Source organism: Desmodus rotundus, chromosome 8 (assembly GCF_022682495.2).
Source record: "Desmodus rotundus isolate HL8 chromosome 8, HLdesRot8A.1, whole genome shotgun sequence".
NCBI classification, from domain to species: Eukaryota; Metazoa; Chordata; class Mammalia; order Chiroptera; family Phyllostomidae; genus Desmodus; species Desmodus rotundus.
Genome location: NC_071394.1, coordinates 89946067 through 89965293, shown reverse-complemented (window position 1 = coordinate 89965293; position 19227 = coordinate 89946067). Strand labels below are relative to the sequence as shown.

General features: G+C 48.2%; 1 protein-coding gene across 2 annotated transcripts in view; it reads right to left on the bottom strand.

Annotated features, from left to right (window-relative positions):
- The window catches only part of STIMATE (STIM activating enhancer), a 55642-nt gene extending 37859 nt beyond the window's left edge, over positions 1-17783 (bottom strand). For both annotated transcript variants that reach the window (XM_053929688.2, XM_045192253.3), the window contains exon 1: positions 17484-17783. In XM_053929688.2, the coding sequence (XP_053785663.1) occupies positions 17484-17643 (160 nt within the window). In that variant the 5' untranslated portion in view covers positions 17644-17783. The remainder of the gene's footprint in view (positions 1-17483) is intronic.
- Positions 17784-19227: the final 1444 nt, after the last annotated feature.

The window sequence follows — 19227 nt, the reverse complement described above, 5'->3', positions numbered from 1 at the left end:
TTGTTTTGTTTAACCCTCATAATAGCCCACTAAGGCCTCTCTCATTCTGAGGATAAGACACAATCTCAGAGGAATAAAGTCACCTGAGATGAAGTCACACAGCACTGGAAAAATGTGGCACAGTGGTCACATGAGAGGCCAGGGCTCAGATTTAGGCAGTTTATGCCAGAGTCCATGCACTTGACCACCGGGCTATACCACAACTGTTCCCTGGTCCTGGAACCCTCCACTCGGTGTAGCCTCTCTGTTCCCTGGTCCGGGAGCGCTCCCTTTGGATGACAAACACTCATCTGCCAGGCTGTCCTGAGAGCCTCCCTAAATGCACTTGGGTACCGAAAGCACCGGATAGAAAGGTCTCCACTGTTTTTCCGAGCACACATACCTACAACCAAGAGAAACTGGCTTATTTGTTGAGAGCTAGGAAAGAGGGCTAGGCAATTATAAGCATTGCTAAGCAGAAAACCTCTTGAAGGTCACCAGAATAGATAGGGGAGAGAAACAACATTGTCGGCCAAAGTAAGGGTAAACAATACGTGATTTGCAGAGGGCTTATTCTGAGTTACAGCCAATTAGTTAGAGGGCCATAAAACTTTAGGTGCCAGACTCATCTCAGGTCTGGACCCTTATCTTTAAACTGAGGGTACAAATTAAGTGGGACAGACAGATGGTTCTTATCAACAGGAGACAGACAGATAGTTCCTCCTGACCCCAGAGCTATGCAGAGATAACCACAACTCCCGCTTTTGTAACTTGCTTGCTTGCTTCTCACCGTATAAAAGAGCTAGCCTGTGAGCGTTCGGCGCGACTCCCCTTTGCAGCCTTAACGGGCACCCTGGGAGTTCGCCCCTGCGCAGGTAAAAATAAAGTACCATCTAAGTGCACTCCACACGTCTCCATTTGATTTTCTGCTCGCGTTCGGGATACAACATATTTCAAAGCTACGTAGAGGTCAAGGAAAAGCTGGGGTTCCAAGGACTAACCAGTCCCCAGTATTTCAGAAGGCCTCGTCTGACCTTCTCAACAGACAAGAGCCAACATGGCACTGTAGCCTCGGAGGGAGCGGGTGGGGCTGCGAGCAGGTGCAGGGCTTGTGTTTAGTGCCTCGGGTTAGCCTAGCAGAAGGCTTACTCCGGGGGTGCACTGGGGCTTCACCTTCAAGTTTCATTGATGCAGGTGAATTAATAAGCACCCTCAGCAGAAAAATTAACAGAAGACCAGCTCTTCTCTGGTCATCAGAGCTGTAAAACAACATGTGAGACCTTTCCCCTAGGTTCCCAGCCCAGTGAAGATGGCAGCCGGAGTCTTCTCTTTTTGAACAATACATGTTGTGTAACCAACCAGAATCTGGGCAGAAGAGAAGCAACAGAGTTTACTCCCTCAGTCTCAAAGCCCAGGAACCAGGTGGCAGGGCAGTAGAGAAAGCCTTAACTGTACAGGAATAACCTGACCCCAAGGAGGCCTGGGACCTTAAGTGAAGATATCATCGCCCCCCTGTGAGCTAAAATAACCCTCCTTGGCCAGCAGCAGGAATCCCTTTCAGAGTGGCTGGATGGGTCGTTCAGGTACATTGGGATTCCTCTCACAGCTACTTTCATTTCTTCTTTACTAAGAAACAACAGGGAGAATGGGTGGGAGGAAGAAGGGAGACAAATGATAATTGTGAACTCCGGTACAGGAGTGAGACCCTGCAAATAAACCACGACCCTTAGGGCCGAGAGCACCAGGCTGCCCTAGAAAAGCTGGTTGGAGTCGAATCAGGGATCCTGAACCCCAGGGCTCACTTTGTTCATCTACCTTCTGCGACCCCTCCAGTTTTCCTCCCGGGAAGGCACTGGGAAGACCGCCATCATGCGGCCTGCTGGTCATGAAAAAGCACTACCAAGTTTTTCTGCATCTCTTGTCCTATGACACAAAATAGAGAGCAAGTGACCGTGGGGACAAAGGCTAGGCAAACAGCCTGACTGAAGATCAAGTCAAAAGGGAGGTCTGCCTCCATCGCTTTCCTTGAGGGCCGCGAACTACAGCTGTAGAGTGAGGGAAAGCACCTGAACATCTGGGTTTGGGAGAAGGGCTTGCTGGGTGATGTGCTGGGCTTGTCTTACACCTGTGTCCTCCTTGGTTCCAGCCTAACTAGAAGTCTAGAATGAACATACATCAACCCCACAGAATCAGCATGTGCTGTCTCTGCTATTTCTCATTTGAGACAGGCCTGCCTACACCAACTTCTGATCAGAAAGGCCAGGCACGATTCATGAGACCTTGGGAGGAAAGTAGGTGTAGGGCCCAGGTAGGGCCTGTCCACCTGTCCTCAGACTCTCCAACCCAGCTACAGTGCCAGGGAGCATGCTTCCTTTGGGCTTGTGGGTCCACCAAGCTATGTGCAGGAGACTTGGCTAAAAGCATCCTACCACACCTGAAGCTATGCAAGAGGAGCTAGAGGCTGTACCACTGATATGGGTGGGCAAGTACAGAACTCAAAGAAAGCAGAATTAAAGCACTCGGTCAGGAAATGACCAAAAATCTGATACGAGAATCAGGAGAGTGGTGATTCTGCCTAAGTACACTGTAGGGAGGGACGAGGGAATGGCAGGCGGCTGGGAGAGACTTACCAAGTGCTCAGGGCAGTGAACAAGGCTCTATACAAAGACTCAATATAACAAAGCTGTATATTGTATACAAGCTGGAACTTCAGCACTTCCTCTCCCTTAGCATTGAGATAAGAGCTCTCTGGGCTGCTATATGTTTGAGGAGGGGGGTGGGGAAGAAGATCCATTGACTGCCTCCTTACAAAAAAGGTACTGAGAAGACTAAAAATGTATAAAAAGTCACCATGCACAGAATAAGTGGGCTCCACTGCAGTTATTAACCCCTGTTGGACTCTCTCATGTAATTCAAAGGCTCATTAAACAATAGAGTAGTCTGAAATTTATCTTGTTCAACAATCCAGTGTGGACTATAGAAACTCTGATTTCCTACCAGTTAAATTGCAAGCAGTGAGCAACCAGTTGGCTTGTGAAGGACGAGGCAAATACAGGGCTATGACAAACTGCCTCTCCGAGGCCCTTAAGACTGAGGAAGCAGCTGACTGCCACCTTGGATGAGAAGTTCTCTGGCAGCGCTGAGCCTGTTTCCTCCACCTTCAGGAACTCAGGAGGAACAGGGATGCTACACCCCACGCTGTGGGATTCTGGCAGCCCTGCTCACCGAGACAAAACCCAGGCAATAAGCTCTCACTTGTCTATCCAGCATGTACCTTAATAGAGCTTCTATGGACACTCAGCATACGAGCCTACAATCAGTCACTAGTTCAAGGGGTCTGTCTTCCTAAATAGACTGCAGACTCTTAGAGAACAGAGATCGAGTCTCCTAGCTTTTCCTATACTCAGCACCTTCACTATAGTCGTTATCTCTGCATAATAAATTAATCCACGATGCAGTGACTTAAAACAATAAGCATTTATTAGTGGCTTAGCTGGGTAGCTTTGGCTCATGGTCTCTCGCAAGGCTGCAAACTACAAACCATGTGAGGCCCTAACTGGGGCCTAAGGAGGCTCACGCACTCGGCTCTCGGAGGCAGTCCTCCACTCCCTACCACACGAGTCCCTCCACAGCGCTGCCAGGGTGTCCTCCAGACACGGCAGCTGGCCTTCCCAGAGTGACTGATCCAAGCGGGGGCGAACGGGAGCGCACACCCGAGACAAGAGGTGCAGTCTTTGGAATAACTGAATCGCAGAAGGGACATACCATTACTTCTGCCACTCTCTCCTGGTCACACAGACGAACCCCGATCTACCATGGGAGAATGTGTGTCAATTTGTGAGACTTCTGTTGTGGTATCTGCAAACTCACTAATCTCTTCTTCTGCAGAGCTCAATTTGCTGTTGCATCCATCCAGTGAATTTTTCAGAAATTGTAGTTTCAGTTAACAGACATTACACTTGGTTCACTTTTACATCTTCCATCGTGCTCCCCATAATGCTCCAGTTTCCCCTCAAAACCTTCCGCATACTTATTGCAACTGCTGTGAACTCTTTCTCTGGTGTTTCTATCACCTCTGTTAACATCTCAATCTATATTGACTGACTTTTCTCTGCTTACAGGTCACAATTTTCGGCTTCTTCACACGTCTAGTAATTTTTTTTATTAGAGGCTATACATTTTGGTTGCTAAGTTAAGTATTTGGATTTTGCTGTCTTCCTTTAAGGAGTACTGAAGTTTTTGTAAGCACTTAAGTTTGTAGAACAGTATGATCGTTTCAAGGTTTTTTTCTCTTTCTCTTTTAAATCAAGTTTGAGGTGTAATATATACCAAAAACGCAACCATACTACACATACAGTTCGTAAGTTTTGAGAAATGTGTACGCTGACGTAAGCCTCACTACAGCCCAGCTATAGTAATTTTTATCACCCCAAAAGTTCTCGCATGTCCCTCTGGTGCAGCTGGTCTCCCCCCTACCACACCAAGGCAACCACAAAACTGCTCTCTGTCACTAGAGACTAGATTTCCTGTTTCTAGGATTTCATATAAATGTAGTGATACACTACGCATTCTTTTTATCTGGATTCTTTGCTCGGCGAGTTCAGCCACACTGCTGGATGTGCCAATAGCTCGCTGCTTTTCTTGCTGACGTGCACCACTCTGCACAGATACACTACCGTTTGTGTGGCCTCTCTGTGTTCGTGCACATTGGGACTGTTTCCTGTTTGGGGCAACTACGAATGAAGCTGCTATTTAGGTACGAGTTCTTCTGTGGCCACATTTTCTTTTCTCTTAGGTAAATATCTAGGGGTGAATTCGGGGCAATACGATAGGCGTACATTTCTTTATAAGAAAATTTCGGTTTTTCAAAGTGGTCGTACCTTTTACATTTCTGCCAGCAATGTATAAAAGTTTCAAAGTTCACCGCCTTTTCAACTCTTGTTATTGTCAACCTTTTTGATTTTAGCCATTTTTGTGGGCATACAGCAGTATCTAATCATTGTTTACTTCGCATTTCCCGGCTGACTAATGGCAGCTTTTCATGTGCTGATCGGTCATTTGTATATTTTCTTTAGAGAATTATCTATGCAGACCCTCTGCCTATGCTTAAATTGTGGTTTTTGTCTTTTTGCTGAGTTTAAGAATTCTTTACACATTCTCGATGCAAGTGCTTTGTCATATATTCATGTTCCAAGTCTCCTTCCCAGTCTGGGGCTTTACAGTACATGTTTGAAGGTCAGAAACGCATAATTTAGATGAAGTCCAATTTATATATTTTTAAAAACGGTTCAAGCTTTTTGTGTCCTAAGAAATCTTTGCTTCTCTCAAGGTCACAAAGCTTTTCTCCTACATTTTCTTCTAGAAGTGTTAGAGTTTTCACCTCTACATCTAGATCTGTGATGTATTTCTACTCAATTTTTGTGTATGGTGTCAAGAATTGTTTTTAAGCTATGTGCCCTTCCCTCTGGAGCTGGAGAAGGCGTGATTTTTCTGAGGTATCTACTGAATGCCTGTGTTCACCAGGGCCTCTCTCTCTTCACTGGAAAGAAAAACATCTCCCCGAACTTGAAATCCTTCGGCTCAGAGCTTCCCAGCAGCTGTTCTTTGCTTTGCCTCCTAAGTTCTGCCCTATGCACACACCGATTAATGTTTAGAAAAAGACTTGAGGAGACCCCTAAAAGCAAATATCTAGAGTCTCTCTTCTATGTAGCTCTTTTTTCTCCATATTGTCCCTGAAAATTCCATCTGCTCTCTCTTCCTCGAGTCTGTCTTCTCAACTCAGCAAGGCTGCTGAGCTCTGCTGGGTGCCTCCTCTCTGTTCTTAGATCTGGAAACTGCCTCCAGCAGGAAGGTGGGGTGAAGACTATAGAGCTCTTCTCAATATTTTAATTCCCTCAGAGATCACTATCCTGGCTGCCTGTTTCCCAATGTCCGCAAGTAGTTGTTTTGTATCTTTTGGTTTGTTTTCAGGTTGCTTACAGAAGAAGGACAAGTTCTGTACTGATAACTCCTTTTCGACAAAAGCCTCTTCATCCACTTTTGAACAGGCTCAAATTTTAAATCTATCTGTCTGTCTGTCTGTCTATCTATCTATCTATGAATGAAAGTCCTCTGACTTCAATGACATGCCTTATCTTATTTCAATCTCAAAATGAGAAACCTTTGGCTTTTTCCTGGTCCACTTCTTCACGCCCAGAAAAATGGCTGCGATGAAGCTCTCAGTGAAAGCCGTGCGGACGAGGGACAATGGGAACCCAATGGTGCCAAAAAACTCATACGCAGAAAAGCCAGAGAGCCCAGCGGTAGCGTAGCGGGGTCCCTGTTTCACACTCTGCCCGTGAACGCTGCACACAGCAGACAGGCAGAGCAGTCCAGTCCCAGCAGTAGGACGAGACCCCCTGGTTTGAATTTCAGCATCCCTTAGACAATTCTCTTAACCTCTCTGTGCCTTAGTTTCCCCAGGTATAACATCGGATAACATGAGTACCCACCTCACATGGCTAACAGGAGAAATAAAAGAGTTAACATATGGAAGGCACTCACAGGGACTGGCATACAGGGAGCACTCTACAAATGTAACTAAGTGTTGTCACCAGGTCAAAAACAGGCAAAAGCACATTCAGAACCTGAGCTCTGACCTCCCAAACCAGGCAAGGCTTTCCAACCAAGAATGAAAACAAATCCTCTATTTACAAAGTCTCAAAATATCTCCCTACAAGTTACTTATTAGTTACAAAGGGAAAAAACTGTAACTTCACAGTGGACAGACCTGGAGGAACTGCCTTCCCCAAGCTGTCAAAGAGAGCCTTTCTGTGTCGCTTGGGGAATACTGGGAGAGTTCAAGATCAGGGTCTCAAGTTCCCACACACGGAGGAGGTCGCAACATCACTCCTGCGGCATCCTTGCCAAAAACACATAACCTGAATGTAATCACAAGAACACATCTGACAAACCCAATCTGAGACATTCTACAAAATCACTGGCCTGTACTCTTTAAAAGCACCCAGGCTAAGAAATACAAAGGAAATCTGAGAAACTGTTCCAGCCTAAAGGAAACTGGAGGGATGTGGCCACAGAATGCCAGCAGGAACCTGGGTCAGGATAAAACAGCTGTGAAGACAGTATTTGGGCAATAGATGAAGTCTGACTATAGACTGTGGATTGATAACATGTTATTGTTAAAGATCCTGAGTTCTGATAGTTGTACCGTGGTTATAAAAGAGAACTACAAATGCTGAACTATTTAGTGGTGAGAAAAGAGAAAGATCTCAGTGTACCCCATCTCCTATGTCCCACTGCTCTTTCTATGACCATCCTCCCAGTAGGGAGCAAACTGTCACTCTGGGCTCGAGCTTTCTGCCAGAGGACCAGCCTGTGCCAGCACCAGCCGGGCAGCCAAGCAGGCCAGGCCCAATGAGAAGCAGAGACACAAAGAGACCTAAGTTGTACAGTACAGACTGTACATCCTACAGACCTCACAGAACAGTACTAGTCATTAAGGAAAGTTTCTTGGAAGAGGGGAGGATAGGGCTAGGTAAGGAGGAAGGGGAAAAGTACTCAGGGGAAAGACAGATGTGGGTCACGGAGGAAGCAGGACTGGGTTTGGCAGGTGCAGGGGCGGGGAGAAGAGCAGCCCTGTGGCATCTGGCCGCACCTGATAACATGGCTATTCTCCTTGGCCCAGGCTACGGGGCAAACTGTGGTGACTGCAATGTCCACAGCATAGAAAGAGCTAAGAAAAGAAGGATGGGGCAGGTCCAGGAGTCTGGCTGTTGGGCAAAATACCAGAATGCCACCTCAGTCCCAGGCAAAGGACTCACTACGTAACACTACAGGCAGCTACAGCCAGCAGGAGCAAGGACTGAGAAGCTCACTGGTAGGATTCAGTGGTTCACATGCTATGAACATCTTCAGACAGCACTGCCCCCCACCACACCCCATCCCCACACATTCATGCCTCCTGTCACTGCAATCCAAGGCTATTGATGGAAAAAACACATTCATTTAAGTCTCCCTGCACTTCGATTGCAAAACCCCAACACCCATCTCTCAGGCAAAGGGTAGGGCCAGCAGTGGAAATGGCAGCTCTGCAATCTTCAAGTCCGCTACATCAGAAACCCCAACAGCAAACCCCGGCCAGTGAGGAGCAGCCCCATCCGTAATGCACCACCTTCTGTGAGCTCTGAGTAGTCAGTCTCTCCCCGACACATGCCGCTCCTCTTCATGTGTTGACGCCTCACACACACCAGGTGCAGGCAGCTTCGCTCACCGGGCCACCTGCAAATATTTTAGCCCCAAACTCACTACCCCAACAGAAAACCTGCTCGAATGCATCAGAGCCACCTGGACCACGATGTTCATTCACATTACGTGATGGTCTGGGCAAGAGATGCAGAGTACGCTGTTCGCCTGCTCCTGCAGGATGGCACCTCGGGCTTGTGTCATTTCACTGGGGCACTGTTACCACCGCATCTCCCTACATCATTCTGCATGTTATTAATGAAAATGTCCTCTAAGAAAATGGAAAAATCTGTGAAGAACACTGATGAGGTTAAGAGGTTACAACAGCCCACAGACTACAACAAAAGGTAGGGAGAAAAGCATTTTGTGAAAGGTGAACAAATAAAAAATAAAAAACCACAGCGTTGGCCCTGCATGTGTCCCAACCTGCCGTGCATCCAACTGTGAAAAAGCATGAATGCTCTTGGCACCTGACACTGGTTAGGGACAGGAAAAGCCACAGATACTTGACACCGAGTCTTTCAAAGAAGTTTTAGAGCCAAGAAAAATACTGGTTGAGTGCCCCAGCCAGCTGAGTGACCCTTCTCCCCTATCAGCCCTTCGCTGCATGCCACCCCACGTAAAACCGGACCCTGGCTAGGGCCAAGCCTCACCAGCTGCTGTCCCCGCCTCCTGAGAAGCAGCTCAAGTGGAACCTGGCTATGGCACAGAATATGTTAGAAGGAAGACGCGTTAGTCTAAATTAAATGAAACAGGGGGAAGACGTGTCCGATGACAAGACAGGATTGTGGGAATCCAAGCAAGAAGTCTTTTTCTCATTGGCCCAAATGCGATTCCAGTGGTTGACAATCCCGTTGTGGCAGCTACAGGAGTTTTAGAACATGCTGACGACTGGAATTCTCATGAGACATTTCTCAGCAAAGCCAACCCCTCCAAAGCCTGGGTCCATGCTCACAGAGCGAGCCAGAGGTTCCCAGGATTCACCCACGCTGGCATTAGTCTTAGCTCTCCAGAATCAAGGCTGGACTAAAACTCCAGGGGTGGAAGCATGCTGCTTTCTCTACACCTGTGTGGAATGTGGTAGACAGTCAACAAAAGCTAGTTAACAGTAAGGAAATGTATTGATTATTAGCTAAAAGCAATGTTTCCAGGCCTGGCTGGTGTGGTGGCTCAGTGGACTGAGCACTGACCTGTGAACCAAAAGGTTGCTGGTTTAATTCCTTGTCAGGGCATGTGCCTGGGTTGCAGGCCCGGTCCCCGGTGGGGAGTGCGTGAGAGACAACTGATCAATGTATCTCTCACATACTGGTGTTTCTCTACCTCTCTTTCTCCCTCCCTCCTCCTCTCTTTAGAAGCAAATATGTAAATGAGACTAAAAAGTATATTTTTTAAAAAAGCTATGTTTCCAGAGCCAGACAGCTTGACACAATCAATTACTGGCTGTACCACCTTGGGTAGGTCACTTAACCTCCCTGTGGCTGAGCTACCTTAAGTATAAAACTGAGCTAATATCAGCCCTTACCTCTCGAGCAGGCTAACACACAATGCCTGGCAGGGAACAAGCGCAGCAGGCCTGCCCACATCCCCAACCATCTACCTCAGCAGGCACTGCCAATGGGACAGGGGCTAGGAGGGAGTCACTGGTCCCCATTTCTTCTCCTACAGCCCACAGGATAAAACAGTAGATGCTTCTCAGGGGGGCCCCATGAGATCTCAAAGGGGTGTGATAAAACTGCTTGAAAAGAAAGGATCGCAAAGAAACAAGCCAAATGGAGTATGAGGTTAATGCAGAACCTGCCCTACCCAATGATTTAACTTACCAAGTGCAAGCTATAGAAAAGAGGCCTGAAACTGAAGAAGGACAGCTCTCCGGAACCCCCTCCAAACCACTGCCTCTTTTTCTGGGAGCCACTGACTGTGCGCTTTCCAGCCCCCAGAATGACAGCCATGCCCCTGATCTCCTATGTGGACCTTTGCTCCCTCCTCTCCCTCTGTGATGAGCCCCTCACATCTTCAGCTCTGGTGTTGTGCTTAAGCAGGGCTTCCTCGGGGACGCTTCCCAAGTCCCCTGGCAGAAACCCTCATCCTTCCTCTCAAGCCTACTCAAACTTCTCCGACCTTTTCACACTGTCAGCACAGGGTCCTGCTATCTTTGAGCACAGCCCACTCCGGCGGAGAGCCCCTCAAGCACAGGGGACTGGGTCTCAGCTCTGCTTTGTCAAGGCAGCACCCAGCACCACACCGGGCACCCAGGACCTTAACAAACCCTGAGAGCTGACTGTTCTCATCCTTCAGGGGCAACATACTGACCTACTCTGTTCTGCAACAGCTCATGAGTCTGCTGACTAATCCACAAACTGAGCAAATATAGTTCTCACCAGGGACGACGGTGCCCCCTGGGGACAACTGGCAATGTCTGGAGATAGAGTGGGTTGTCACAACAGGGGTTCAGGGGTGGGGAGCTATTGGGATCCACTGGGTAGAGGCCAGAGTTACTGCTAAACACCCTACAGTGCACAGGACAGCCCCCACAACAGGGAATTGTCTGGCCCAAAATGTCAGCAGTTGGAAATGCCGAGTTGAAAAACCCTGGGTTGGACGAGCAACCTCCCAGTAGTGGAGTCATCTAAGAGACTCGTGGACCACATTCACACACACGTGAAGACCAGGATAACTCTTAAGGGTCAACCCTAACTCAAAATTACTAACTACTCTCCGAACAGTCATAAGCGCCAGGGAAACATTCTGTGATAACCAGCAGGGAACCTGAAACCACCCAGGGCTCTGAAAATCCCTTCTCACCAGTACTACCTCCTCTCCGCTGCTCCCAGGGCTCCACCTGTCAGACACTGGACCTCATTCCCCGGCAGCACCGCCACGCCTGCACTCGAGAGAAACCTTCACAAAGGCCGTGGCCAGAAAAGAAAGCCTAAGATGTAACTCATACGTGCACTAAATAGTGATAACTCTTTTTAAATTTGTATTTTCTTAATGCAATCAATAGCCATAAAACAGTCTGACACTTCAGATAATACGTTGCACATTAAAAAAAAGAATTGTTAAGAAAGAAAATCATAATTATTCAAATAGGAAAAAATGAGCCAGGGCGACAGAGTAATCAGAAAGTGCACCTGTGTGGAAAGGGGTGCAAAGAGTCAGGCAGAGGAGGGGACATGGCCGAGAGCGTTTGGAGTCTGAGGGACCTGGCTCACCCTTCTGCTCTGCACCTAGTGGACTTGGTGCTAGACACTTCATCTGCTCAATGCTCTCGTTTGCAAAATAAAAATAACCCTTCCTTCCAGGATCCTGTGAAGTACATCAAGTGCTGAGCACAAGCACCCGCAGGCTGGGGACTCGGTAAAGAGCAAGCTGCAGGAAAGAAGCTTGCGCTAGTGGCCAGTGCCGCCACCCGCTACCAAAGGACCTGGGGCTGATATGCCAGGAACTCAGACGCAGGTCCATCACCTGTGAGTGGGCTGCCCTGGTCCACCCACTGCCTTCTCTAGGCCCACAGGAGAGTCTGTAGGTGAAAACAAAGAATGGGGTGGGTGAAGAAAGGAGATTATTACATATAATAAAGACACTTGGCTTGGGTACACGCTAATCTGCAATTGCACAATCACTGTGCCAGTTGAGAAAGATAAACTTTTTTTCGGTTTACTCAGTTTATGACTGCATAGACCGCAAAAAGGGGGCTAAAGGTAAAGATGTTATGCAAACAAGTTGGAAAAAGGAATATTTAACCTAAGTTCAGAACACAAGTTACTCAGGAACTTGTGAAATGTTCAAGAGAACTCCTCAATGCAAATATTGTAATAACAATTCAGATGAAGGCATCGCCCCCAACCTCCGCCCCTGACGAGGGCCTAACTCGTGCCTAACACTGACCCCCCTTCCTTACAGACATTCTTTCTAATCTCCACATTCCTGGAACACATACTATCCCCAGTTGGCTGGGGAAGAAACTGAAGCTTCGAGAAATATGCGGGTGCCCAAGGGCACTTCGGGGCAGAGCAGGAATGGAAGCCAGGTCAGACTGGTTCCAGAGCCCAGGATCCTGCTATTTTTAACCGCCTGTTAAACTCTGTCAACAGACTTCATCTTCATGTAAATATATTATACTAATTGCAGAATATTTTAAACATCATTAAAGCAGTAGAGATCTGACAGGCACCTATGAGGGCAACACTTAATGAACAGGGTATTTAAAAAGCTAAAGAATGCACTTCATTTAATTATTCTACAATTCAGACTGCCCCCTAATTCAGACAACTCTCTCTTGTGCCCTGATTTTATTCCAAATTAATGACATTTTGTTATAAATAAAGGAGTAGATACTACCAGATAAATCAGCATTTAGAAAACCTTCAAAGTTCTAAAAATTAAGACTCCTAACAAGCTGTCAGGATAAAGCTGGCCACACTCCTTCCCCCATGGGGACAACAGCAGCCCGGGACAAGAAACAGGGATGCTCTCCCTCTGCCTTGGCTGGTCCTCTGGACGGAGGAAAGGACGCCGACATTTACTGAGTTGAGTCCAGCCCAGAGACATTCACCTTCACTCACGAGCTCCAGCTCCAACCCAGCCAGCACTGGGGTTCATTACTTTACCAGGAGGAGGCGGTCACTGAGTGAAAATTTACCGGGCAACAGGCTATGCACGCGATCTCAGAGTATCACTACCACAGAGATAATCTTTAACTGCAAAGGGGAAAATGCACCTTTATACAGAAGAGATGTAGAGACCTCCCCCCTGGCCCAGCAGTCGACCACGTCCCTCACAGAGGGACTGCCTGATGGCCTGTGACTCCCGGTGCGCTGTAATACGAAGCACACAGCACCGTTTGGGTGTTCTTGCTGTAAGAAAGGTTATCTCAATCTAATAGCTCCTCCAAACTCAGGAAACACAGGAGTCAGCAAAACAGCTCACACACCGCAATAAGGACATGCCCAGACAACTCCAGAATATGAGACACTGTGCATGACAACTAACTGGCCAGGACTCTTCAAAAAGGCAGTGTCATTGAAAAAAGAACTGTGCATGTGTGAGCATGGGGGGTGATTCTTCTAGGGTAAACGTGACTTAAAAAAAGGAACGAGAGGACCCTGACTGGGTCATAGTTCTAGAAAACTCCAGCTATGAGACTTGTGACATTTGGGTAAGTGTGCATACGGACTGGACATTAGATGGCACTATGAAGTTATCTATTTTCTCAGGTGTGATCATAAATCTGAGGTCATGGAAAAGACTGGCCTTATTCTCAGGAGACTCAACTGAAGTTCTCAGGAGTACAGTGTGATGCTGGCTACAACCAGCCTTCAGATGGCTCAGAAAACCAACAACAACAACAAAGAGGTAACGTAAATATGACGAAATGTGAACAATTTCTGAATCGGAGGGCAGTCATTCACTCTGTTACTGTCCATCTTTTCTGTATGCTTGACGTTTCTTAAAATAAAAACTGGGATACGGTGGGAAGAGGTGACCGCAGGAAAAGTAGTTCCGACCTGAGTGTGTCTGTACAGAACGTACAGGGAGGCCATTCACCACGGGAGAAAACACCAGGGACTACCTGAGATTAAGATTTCAAAGCTGGGCAGACTGGTTTATGGTGTGAGTTCTGACCTCAGGAAAAAAGCTGCCATTTCTCAACAGCAGCAGTGTTTTTGTAAATCCCGGACACCTTCTCCCAGCTGGCTCATCCCCGTGTCTGCAACGTGAGAAACGCACGGTGATTTATCCGAGCTCTCAAAGTGACTGTTTAGTGAGAAACCAATTCTGTCTATACTTCAGCCCAGAACTCTGCGCACAGTGAAGGAGGCTTGAGTTTGTGTGCATTCACACAGTCTGGGAGTAAACACCCCAAGCGCCAACACACAGCATGGCCAGTCCTGACCTCTGGCTGACAGCAGCCCCATTACGCTGCACTGGAGCGGTCTGCTGAGTTCCACGATGTTCAGCTCCATTCTGCTGGGACTCTGTCTAGCATGAGTGACTACATCGAGTCACAGACTATAGATAAAGCCACCAAAACAAGAGGAACTGCTCAGCAAGCAGATCATGACAAAGCCTCCTCATTTAAAGCATTTTTTTTCTACTCAGACACCCAGTGCTTTTCAGTGACATCTGAGAAAACCCAGAGTGGGAAGTCCCTGTATCAGTCTGCCTGAGTTGGTTCAGCTTTCCTAGCTGCAGCTTCTGGAAGGCTCACCAGTTTACCAAGGCGATGCTGACACTGAGACATGCCTGTGGACAGTAGCCCGTAAGGGTCTGTGTGTTTATACAGCTTGAAGGATCAGCTCCATACATCACCTGGCGCCCAGACTGGACCCAGCCGTCTGAAAACCCCACATGGTGAGCCAAACACCAGGATGAGAAATTCTTGTGAGAATCAAAATCCTCCCCCAATATGTGAGTAATATGAGAAGTCTTCCTGTAGGGCAAAATCCTCCAGGATAAAAAAAACACAGCAACTTGTAAATAGAGAAAAAAAGTGGTTTTTCTGGGTAGAAAAAGAAACATAAAGACCGTGGTCTGAGAAGTCACTGAAATCAGGGACAGAGAGCAATGAAAAGTACCTCCCAGCCCGTGTGGCAGAGAAATGGGTCCATCCCATCGAACAGAGCTGGTCCAACAGGGAAACGAAACAGCTCCTGCCCTCAGAACTAGGGGAAGTGTCAGAGAAGAGAGGCACTGGGTCTTGCCTGGGTGATGAAAGCACAGGAAGGGAAAAGACTCTGACTCCACAGAGGACAGGGACTGTTCATTGAAACTGCTCAGGAGAGGAGATTGGCATTTAAAATATGCTTGAAGAAGATAATGATGGAACTGACGAAGGACAGAGTGGCCAGAACGGACACTTGTCGTGGGAGTCTGGTGCTCCTGACCGCTCTGCCCAACTGAGGAAACAACGCTGTGACTAGAAGACTAAAAGCCCAGACAAGGCCAAACAGCCCACAGATGTACAACCACAGATGTACTTCCTTGAGACCACCTCCACCTCCTTTTCTTTTCCCCAGCAAAGCCATTCCAAATGTAAAGCAGCCTCTTAGATTTCCTCCTTTTCTCAACAGTGCAAAATGGAAGAGCCCCACTGTTGTATTTCAACAGAACCAAGTTTGAGAGATAAGAAGGGAACTTGCCTGACTGGGTCCCAGTCTGCTGTCTGCTTCTAGGTGGGGGACTAAAGCTCTCACTCTCATCTTCATTTCTGGGTCCAGGGCAGACGCAGCTCTAGCCTTTCCAACTCTTCTCCCCAACCCTCCTCCCCAACCCTCCCTCCTACTCATCATTGTCCCAGGACCTACTACCCACTTCCACAAACTCCTTCCACGTCTAGCTTTACATTGAGCAAGAGGCCACTTTCTAGTTCGGTCTTTACATCCATAAAGTACTAACCACAGTGGATCTGCCTATGTGCTCACACTGAATATTAAGTAAAGAAGCAAGTGTGTCCCCGAAGACTCACAGGGCCAGCACCATCACTTTGAACACATTCAGCCCGGCACACTTCTCAGCTGCGAGCAACTCTGCCCAGTCATAATCACACTTCCCTCTCTGAATCACAAGTGCCAAACCCTAGGGAGTAAGGAAGGCCATCAGCATCAATCAAACCTATGAAAAGACCCAGAGCTAGGCTAAGAAATCTTAGGTGAGAGAACAAAACAAAAACTAAGCCTGCAGTTCCTTTAGAGCAAAACGAAGGCCAGCTGGAGGAAAGTGGGGTGGGAGGGGAGTGAAGACCCACACACGATGTCTTGAAAACACACAGTTCAAGCACCCAAGTCAGCAGCTAATTTTGGCTACGTAGTCACAAATCACTACGGCAAGAACAAGTGGGTATTTATTTGCTCAGCAAGGAAAATAGCAAGTAGACACTAAAAAGAAAAGAAAAGGTGGCAAACACATACACTGGAGCACTTGTTGCAAGACTTACCAAGCCCAGGCAACCAGAAGAAAGTGGTGTTCAAGAACAGCCCCTTCAGGATACCAAAAGCCTAGAAAAATTCACCCAAATAAGCCCTACGTTATAAACAAGCAAAGCTGCTACTCCAGCAACTGGGCCCTGCAAGACACAGGCACAAGGCTGCAGGATCCCGCCCAGGTGCTGAGGTGAGTACTTTCTGCGGGAACTCCCCATTCTGTCCACGTGAGCACAGTGGGGAAGTTCTGAGAACAAGTCATGTTGGAGTTAATGCCTCTGTCCAGATGGTTATGCCCTTCCTTCCCCCAAAATGCAATCGCAGAGGCACTCTTAGGCCTACCAGCCAACCCAAGCTCCTTGTTACTTTAATAAAGGGAGGAGGATGTGCACTAAGAAAACACACAACCCTCCCCTCTGCCCACCTGACAGCAGGGTGTAACTTCTAGTTTTCCAGAAGGGCCCTCTGGGGCTTTCCTCTCCATCAGGAAACTGTCAGGGATGGCCCCCTGGTGACTTAGTACAGGGATTCGGAGACCTCCCAGGTCCTGTGCACCCCCTTTTCCATGGAGCCACTAGGTTGCCCAAGTCTCATGGAAAGAAAATTTGAAATATAAATAATAAAAGTGAGCTGGGAAAGGGAAGAGCCTGAGATGCTTAAGACTTAATTAGGAAAGTCTAGGACAGAATGAACAGGTGGGCCTGTTCAGGAAGACAGAAAAGAGGAAATGTGCGGAATAAGGGAGTCTGGGTGATTCCTGCACCGACCAAAACAGAAAATAAAACTGAGAAAGAAGGTCTGGGGTGGGAGATGTAGGAGAGGAGGTAGTACTGAGAACGCAATGCACGGCTAACAATGCAGGTATTGCAGGGTAGCAGGATGTAAATGCGAACGGGAGATAGTAAATCTTATGAGTGTAGGTGCATTAAAAAGCTCAACATCAAACTGGGGATTTAGGGATGCGAGTTCAAAGCATGGAGAGGAGGCTGAGAAAAGCCTCTAAGACAGGGTCACGGCCTCAGGCTAGGTGGAGTAGCCTTAATTCGCGAAGACAAGGTGGTAAGAGAGAGACTTTTAGGCAGGTAACTGAGGAAAGGTGCGTACGGGTTGTAGGGGAGGAACAGGGGTGACCTGTGGCTACAGGCTGCATCGATAAGGCCGTGGGCTCAGGATGCTCCCCCTTGTCTGGGAATGCCCAGGCTGGGCTCGCCGGAGAAGGCACCTCCGCCAAGGGTCCTGGGTCCCCAGGCCTGAACTCTTCAGGTAGGAGGGTGCCTGGGGAGGCGCGTGGCCGGCGACTCGAGGTGCAGGGCCTCAGGAGGGGCGGGGTCCCGGACTCACGCATCAACGTGCTGAAGGCCACGACGCCGAGTAGACCCTGCAGGAAGATGCCGAAACTGTGCATGAGCGCGCCGCTCTCGCAGCGGCCCGCCCCGGACGCGACGGTAGAGGGCGGCCCGCCCGGCAGTCCGTGGCTCGCGTTCCCGGCAGGCCCCTGCATGGCGGAGCTGGGGGTGGAGCGGGAGACACCTCGGCTCGCAGAGTCTCGCTGCCTGCGCGGGCCGTGCCACCGAGCCCCGAGCCCGGAGCTCGGAGTCCCAGCCCGGAGCCGGTTCCTCCGCTCCGCGGCCGACTCGGCGCCTCGCGTAACCCTACGTCTGAGATCGCAGCGCCCGATTGGCTTGGCCCGGCGTGGGGGCGGGCCTTGGCCGGGCTGTTATCCCCTCGAGGGGTGGGACTCCGGCTGGGGGAGGTCGGGGTGTGAGTCAGTTCACAGGTAGGACAGACTAGGTGAGCAGCAGGAGCAAACGTGAGAGCGGAGAGTGGGCCCTGGGACCCGGAGCTCCAGATCAATAGGGGCGAAAGCAGGGGTGGTCTGTGACTAAAGTCGTTTTCCCTCCAAGATAAATCCTTTATATCCCGTAAAATTTTAAAACAATACTCCTGGATTCCACCCTCAGATTCCAATTCAATAGTTTTGAGACAGGGCCTAATAATCTGCATTTTCAGCAAGCCACCTGGATTATTCTGAAGCTGGTTATTGAGAAAAACAATCCAAAACTCAGCACACAGGCATATGCCTTCCAATCCAGACATTCGGCGCCCCTCTATTTTCCTTATTATTACAGATAACCCGGCCAAAGGCTTATCTTAAAGCTCCCAGTCAGTCAGGCCCTCGCCAATTTTTATTTTCTTTGCTAAATGTAATTTAAATGATAATTTCAAGACAATCGAAATATACAACGTTTACACTGAAAGTGTGTTAATGTATCTTTTTATTTTGTGATTCCTAAGAAAAAGTCAACTTGATTTTTGCCAGTCTCCAACAACTTCCTCCACACATGCACATTTCCTCCCCCCTAACCCTTTCTGACTCCTTGGAACGCTTTCTACCTCTACCGGAGCCTCTAGTCCACACTTCTTCATCTTCCCTCCCAGAACCCTCTGGCTTCTCTCCAGGCACCTCTTGTTAGTGCTCTAGAGTTGCTGACCTTCCTGCTGCATCTACTTAATAATGCCAGTGTACACAAAGTATTATTCCAGTAGATACTGGGCTGCATTTGTGAGACAATAAATACACTAGCAAGGGAAATTTTCCCTAAAAGATAGCCACCAAGAAATTCCAATTACATAAGAGAGTTAAATGCTATATAATACCTTTCTTAGTCAACTGGAATATTAATCTCATTATCCAGAGAACAAAAATGCAACTGGTTCCCTACAGCCAATTCCCCAGCCTGCTCTTAAAAACACATTTTCACATTTCTGTGCCTTTAGGTGGCAATCTCACTGCACTGAATACTGGTCCCTTTTCCTGGTTCCAAGAACTGCTACTTACGCTTTAAGGCCTGCCTGACCTCCCTCTCCTCATTGTACTTCCACATTACCTTGTGTGTGCCGCTCCATTGGGACTTTTCAGACTGCTCCGTTGGACCGCAGTCACACTGACTATAACCCGCCCCCCCCACCGCCCCCCTCCCCCTCCAAAGGCAGGAACTGGTTTTTATTCACCCTGGAATCTAACATAGTCCCTGCACAGAGGACATGCAACAAAATGCTTTTTAAATTAAACGGAATTTTAATT